The sequence below is a fragment of the Clarias gariepinus genome, chromosome 22, assembly GCF_024256425.1.
Source record: "Clarias gariepinus isolate MV-2021 ecotype Netherlands chromosome 22, CGAR_prim_01v2, whole genome shotgun sequence".
Taxonomy (NCBI): domain Eukaryota; kingdom Metazoa; phylum Chordata; class Actinopteri; order Siluriformes; family Clariidae; genus Clarias; species Clarias gariepinus.
Window position 1 is genome coordinate 25,211,171 of NC_071121.1, and position 6,690 is coordinate 25,217,860.

Below are 6,690 nucleotides of genomic sequence, written 5' to 3' on the forward strand. Positions count from 1 at the left end.
AACAAAAAAAAAACAGCGTTTCGAGTTACAGCGTTACGACATTTATAATTGTTTATCACATTATTGAATCTGAACATTGTCCAAAGGCTGTTTATTGTCGCTCGTAAATCTATAACGTGCCCCTGTGCGGCTGCAGAGCGCGCGATGTGTGTGTGCGTGCGTGCCCGGAGGTGGGAGGTGCGGTGCGGTGCGGCTCGAGCGCCAGGTGTGCTCTATAAAATGCCGCGCGCGCCCCGACTCGGACAAACGCAGGTGGACTCGGCCTCGCTGTTCAGGACGTAAAGCTGCTTAAAGCTCAATCCAAAAGGTAAGAACAGGTAGATCTTGTTCCTATTCTATAGCCTGTCTAAGTTCGCACACATTCACACAACCTCATGGGTTTTATTATTTTAATTCAGCTCAACTTAATTGCTTTAATTATTTCTACTTTAATGGTTTACAGCCAACAGCTAAATATAATCAAATGCATTTAAAAAAAAAAAAACTCAATTTCAAAAGAAATTCAATGTTTGAAGCTGAGAAGTGATTGCAAAAAAATTATGCCTAATAACCTGCCTTTATTATACTGACTGTCCTGTACTGTTGTGACACTTGCATCATGTTCAAGTCAAACCAGGACTTGTGTATTTGGAATCCAGTTGACATTTACAGAAGACTTTAAGCACAGTATGGTGATGAGACTTGTAGCCACAATAAATGAACATTTGGCCAGTGGTCATCGCCCGGTCGTTGAAAATCAATGGAGAAATTGTCGCCAACCTGCAGAAGAGACTTACTTATCTGTCTGTGGGAAGTGTGCACATAATCGTTCAGCAAAACCACGTCCACATTACATGAACACGGCTGGGACTGTGGCGGATTGCCACATCCACCTAGCACATACTGTACGGTCCTAATGTAATCACTTCAAATCATTTCAACATGTTTGGCTCATGGAGGGAGTTCCTGGGAGGCCAGAGTTTCAGATGTGATGCAGGCAGTCCGATTATGGCTCTGGTGTACTGAGAAAACACTGGGATAAGTGCATTAGTGCAGCTGGGAATTATATAGAGAGATAAATGGAGTTTTTACTTTTAGAACTTTTATAACTTGTTATTCTAGACATTTAAAAGCCTTGGTTTGACTTGAACGACCTTATAAATTATACTAAACTAGGACATGTGCAGTATATTAGCTGGATTGTGTGTACAATAGGCTTTAGATAAACTACTTCAATGAAACTATTGCTTGATATTCCTTTATAAACTTATCTTTTTTAACCTTGTTGCTGTATTGCAGGCAATGGCTCCACGATCTAAGATCTCAAATGACGCTTCAGTCTCTCCTCCGGATCTTGGTACAGTACATGTCTTCTGTCACTAAAGCCGCCATGAAAACTTTTTCAATTTTCTTAATTATCTTTTCCTTTCCTCATTCAAAACCCATAATAAGTCTTCTCCTTTAAGCAGAATCAAACTCACCCAAAGATGCAGTGGTGCTTCCAGCGTACTCCACTGTGGCTCTCGTGGATTTGGACCCTGACTCTAACGACCCATGGGACCTTCCCGAGCTCAAGGACATGGGGCCTAAATGGTCAGGTGAGCTGCCTTGCCAGTCTTTGCTGCACAGCTGTCTACAAATAATGAGGGATATGCACAAAGGAGTGCTGTGTATGAAACAATTTTTCATTTCTGGTTCTTCCATGCAGAACTGGACACAAAGAAAAAGGTTCTCCGAGTCGTGACCTCGATCGGAAGATTCATTCTCTTGCTTGGATTTCTTTACATGTTCGTTTGCTCCCTAGACATTCTAAGCTCAGCATTTCAGCTTGTTGGTGGTAAGTGAGAAAAATTATATTGCATATTAATATTATTATTATTATTATTACATGCAGGTCAGATTCATAAGTTAGATAAAATGCTAAATGGTAAAGTCAATACTTGTGCATTTCATTAATGCTATCTTCCATGCTTAATGTAGTTAATGAGTGTTGAAATGTTCTTATCTTTTGATTTGCTGAGACGTGAGCCATGTGTCTGGCCATAGGTGACATTTTATCATTCTGGTTTTTTTTTGTTGTTTTAAAGGAAAAGCAGCTGGAGATATCTTTCAAGACAATGTGGTATTGTCCAACCCTGTGGCAGGCCTGGTGATTGGTGTCCTGGTTACGGTGTTGGTTCAGAGCTCCAGCACTTCTTCATCCATTGTGGTCAGCATGGTGTCATCTGGATGTGAGTGCACCTTTTATTTTCTTCAAATGTTAAATATAGTATATGGTTCATATGAACTTTTGGCAAATGGTCTTATGGCTTGTTTTTTTTTCAGTACTGGAGGTGAAATCAGCAGTGCCTATCATTATGGGTGCTAACATCGGTACCTCCATCACCAACACGATCGTGGCTGTGATGCAGGCCGGAGACCGTAACGAGTTTCGCAGGTAGGAATAACCCCAGCAGATTTGTAGAAGCTGATTCTCCCGAGAGTTTGGATTGCTCAAACATTTCGACTTAGTAAACTTTAGTTTGAAGGGTTGCAGATTTTACACTAAATTGACCAAGTAGGAAAATGTAGTCTGCGTTTGTCAGACAAATATAGTTGTCCTTTAAATTTTCCTGAGAAATGGCATTCCTGCGACTTAATTTGCAATTTGCAAATGCAAATCAATAAAATTTCATGTCACAGCCAGTCTAAATATACCATAGTCCAGCTATGTTCAACAGCTTTTCATTGTCTTTTGGGGGTATTTTAGGGCCCAAGCACTATGACATCAGCATATAAGATCATAGTGACTGTAGTGAGGTCATCACCTCGCTATGATAGTGTTGATGTCTCATAGTGCAGATGTCATAGTGCATGAGAGCCCTATTGTTTTTCTAAGGATTATTATTTTTGTAATTATTATATTTACAATCATCCAGGCCTTTATGGTGGTCTTAACATGTTTAAATGCACACAGTTTGTGTGGCGCGCCCAGGTGGCGATGGCGCAGGTGCTTGGGCCCACTATTCTTCGTTTGTAACTATATTTCTTTTTGTGTTTGCCAGGGCATTTGCTGGAGCTACGGTGCATGACTTTTTTAACTGGCTGTCTGTATTGGTGTTGCTGCCTCTGGAAGTGGCCACTGGCGTCCTGTACAAGCTCACCAAGCTCCTCATCGACTCGTTTAACATCCAGACAGGCCAGGATGCCCCAGACCTGCTTAAAGTCATTACTAAACCCCTCACCAAGAACATCATCGAGGTAAACGGAAGCATCTCAAGATAAAAGAAGCTATCAATTGTGACTTACGAGAATGACTTGGAATGGCTTGGTTTATGATTTGCATGTTGATCCTATCAGTGAAACCAAATCCATCTCAATTGAACTGTTCCAGATTATGACCTGCAAATGCAAGGCTAAATCTACTGTAAATAACAGTCCTGTAGTTGTAATTTGGTCTTCTGACTTAAATTTCTCTCTGTAGTTGGACAGCTCTGTCATCAATGACATAGCAGTTGGTGATCCGAGTGCTCGAAACAAGAGCTTAATCAAGATATGGTGCAAAAAGGAGAAAATCACGGTAAGGACTTGATACTCATGGAGTAGAATTCCATTTTTTCCAGCAAATTCTCAGCAAAAAAAAAATTTTAAGTAAGAAATTACATTATATTAAGTTGCACCATTTGCCTTGTGTTAATATGTAACAGCCTTTGTGTAGCACTCAAAGGTATTTAAGGGCTTTAAAAGGCATGGAGTTAAATACTGGTTACTGATAGCATGCACTTTGGCCCTGACTTCATTGGGTATTAGCTGTTCTGGATAAAAACATATTGCTGACATGAATGTGAGCTTATACATTTTATTGTTTTTATTTCAGAGTCTGGTGAACATCACGGTTGAAAGCGAAGCGAACTGCACAGCTGGTGTCCCATGTTGGATGGAGAACAACCAGACATGGTGGACACAGAAGAACATAACAGAGACCATCAACTTAGAGAAATGTGAGTGAGGTGTCCTTTTGTGGGAAGGTTGGATCAGACAGGGTTCATTGTTGCCACTCATGCCTGTGCTCACATCTCAGACCATTAGACCGTCATTCCCGTTAACTACTTCACCATGAGGACAATGGTTTTCTTTCAGTGGGGTATGATTCGGCAAAGATCTTACACATCTATCCCCTCCCTCTCACGCTACTCTTATGTGCTCAATAGGGCTATTCTTCTGTTTGGGCAGAATTACCTGAGGCCACAAAACCGGACAAAAAAGGCCAAGTCGAATAGAGAAGAAAGCTTGTGGCTGGGGTCATATTTGGAATTGACAGGGAAATTTAAGCCTGCTTGCAGGTGGCTGGTGGTAGGAGGGCTTATGTCCATCCTGTAGCTGTTCATTGAGGCAGGTTTTTTGTGTAATATCAAAGGGGACTAGACGTGTCAGGACCTTAAAGATGCTTTACTACTCTTTTACTATTTCAGTATTAGAACTGATTAAGCTATTCAAGAAAATGGTATAACGTGGAGGTCCAGGATCCTTGACTTGCCATCACCAAATGATGAATGGAATAACCATGTGCTCATTCCCCCTTCACTGAGGCTCTACTGAAAACCTGACCCTTCTCTCTTGCTCCAGGTGGTCACCTCTTTGCATCGGCAAATCTGCCAGACTTGGCCGTGGGGCTCATTCTGCTAGCTTTGTCCCTGCTGGTGCTCTGCACATGCCTCATTCTCATCGTCAAGCTGCTGAACTCCATGCTCAAGGGTCAGGTGGCCGTCGTCATTAAGAAGGTTCTCAACACAGGTGAGGTTACTGAAATTATTAACTTGCATAGCTGGATAACACTTACAGTGAAATGCATTCTTGGGCCAGTGGACTAAGGATTTAATATTAAATCTGGATATTTGATTTAGTTTTAGGTGGTCAGCTTTGGTATTGATTGGGCAAACAAACTATGAGGACTGTCAAAACACCAGTTCTATTTGTAAAAAGAAAGCGGTAAAACCTGTAACAGTCAAGGATTAGTGTCCAAGTACAGTACATATCCTGTCAATGATAGTCAGCGCAGGCTTTCTCATCCTGACGTTTGATGAGTTGGACAGGTACAGAAAATGTGACCCTGGGCCTCTTTATTTTTATTTCTGAGCATGTCATATGTCACAAAGAGTGCTTAGGTACAGTATGTTTTCTTACTACTGTATGCGACACTTGGACGGCTTTTAAATGTTGCCATCAACATTCCTTTCCTGAATGCGTGTACTGTATGGTTTGAGTACCAATGCTGAAGTCTTCTTTGCAGATTTCCCCTTTCCTTTCGCGTGGGTCACTGGTTACCTCGCTATCATGGTGGGGGCAGGAATGACCTTCATCGTACAAAGCAGTTCAGTCTTCACTTCTGCCATTACACCCCTTGTTGGTAAGTATGGGCTAAAACACTTTGACTGTTTCTACAAAAAAAGAGTGTAAACTAAGCTACAGTACACATTTTTGAGTAATTATCAGTTTGAAAGCTAATACTCCTGTTTCACGTGTTTGCTTTTAGGTATTGGTGTTATTAGCATTGAGCGAGCTTATCCCCTTACACTCGGCTCCAATATTGGAACAACCACTACAGCTATTCTTGCTGCCATGGCAAGTCCTGGAGAAACACTGGCAAACTCGTTACAGGTTAGCCTTCTAAATATGAATATATTGATCTAGCATCCATTGGTCACATTAACATCGAACTGAACTCATGACGAATCTTGATTCTTTACAGATCTCCCTGTGCCATTTCTTTTTCAACATCTTTGGCATATTACTGTGGTACCCAGTCCCTTTCACACGTGTGCCTATCCGACTGGCTAAGGGCCTGGGTGACTGCACAGCCAAATACCGCTGGTTTGCCATCATCTACTTGGTTACTTGTTTCTTGATCATGCCCTTGGCGGTGTTGGGGCTCTCCATTGCTGGCTGGCAGTACCTCGTGGGGGTCGGCGTTCCCGTGGTGGTCCTGATGATCCTTGTGATCGTGATCAACATCATGCAGTCACGCTGGCCGCGATATCTTCCTCCTGCCCTGCGCACTTGGGACTTCCTTCCCCGGCCTCTGCACTCGCTCAAACCGTGGGACCGCATCGTCACCAAGGTGATGGGCTTCTGCGGGAAACGCTGCTGCTGCTGCTGCAAGTGCTCCAAGAAGGTAGAAGTGGATAAGGAAGAGAAAAATAAGAAGGGTTTTGAGATGTATGTCAACCCTGCGCTTTCTGTGGAAGATGAGAAAAGCCAGATTCAAACAGTGTCTGGAACACATCTGTAGCATGTAATATAGAAGTAATATCTATATTTCTTCAGACTCTATTATCTATCATAATTTAACATATGTGCTGCTTAAAGGAGCTTGAAGTAGGCTGTGTAGCAGTTTTTCTATGTGTCTCGAGGCTGCTGATTCTTTCAAAGAGTCCTGGAAGTAACTTAAAGACCAGTCTTAACAACAGCAGATCCTATTGAATCAAGGCTTGGAGATCTTTAACGCCTGGTTCCTGATCCTAAGGATGTTCTGCTACACGTAGCTAGACTATGCTTACTGTATTTTTATTTTCAATCTCCTTGTGAAGCTGCTCTCGTAATATGGCTGTCTGTGATGTGCAATGCAAAATTAAAATGCAGATGGCCTTTGTTATTAATTCCTATAAAAGTATTTTGTTAAGAACTATTTAAGGAGGCGCGTTTTTAAAGATTTTTACTTGTAAAGAATTACAT

The 6,690-nt window shown here is 41.9% G+C and overlaps 1 protein-coding gene across 2 annotated transcripts; it reads left to right on the forward strand.

Annotated features, from left to right (window-relative positions):
* The first annotated feature begins 213 nt into the window (after positions 1-213).
* On the forward strand, positions 214-6,690 carry slc34a2b (solute carrier family 34 member 2b). Of its 2 annotated transcripts, none has more exons than XM_053481816.1 (13): positions 214-307; positions 1,279-1,336; positions 1,446-1,577; positions 1,688-1,816; positions 2,067-2,210; positions 2,305-2,416; positions 3,024-3,219; positions 3,443-3,538; positions 3,836-3,959; positions 4,585-4,752; positions 5,249-5,365; positions 5,492-5,616; positions 5,708-6,690. In XM_053481816.1, the coding sequence occupies exons 2-13, from the start codon at positions 1,282-1,284 to the stop codon at positions 6,245-6,247; spliced, it is 1,938 nt and encodes a 645-aa protein (XP_053337791.1). In that variant the 5' UTR covers positions 214-307; positions 1,279-1,281; the 3' UTR covers positions 6,248-6,690. The 2 variants fall into 2 exon arrangements, with proteins under 2 accessions (XP_053337791.1, XP_053337792.1); XM_053481817.1 differs by having other exon boundaries at positions 215-307; positions 1,449-1,577.

Excerpts from the sequence above, each read along its gene's own strand:
- slc34a2b (XM_053481816.1), top strand. The coding sequence starts at position 1,282 with ATGGCTCCACGATCTAAGATCTCAAATGACGCTTCAGTCTCTCCTCCG. Across the intron at positions 2,417-3,023 it reads GACCGTAACGAGTTTCGCAG|GGCATTTGCTGGAGCTACGG; the intron begins GTAGGAATAACC and ends TGTGTTTGCCAG. Across the intron at positions 3,220-3,442 it reads TCACCAAGAACATCATCGAG|TTGGACAGCTCTGTCATCAA; the intron begins GTAAACGGAAGC and ends TTCTCTCTGTAG.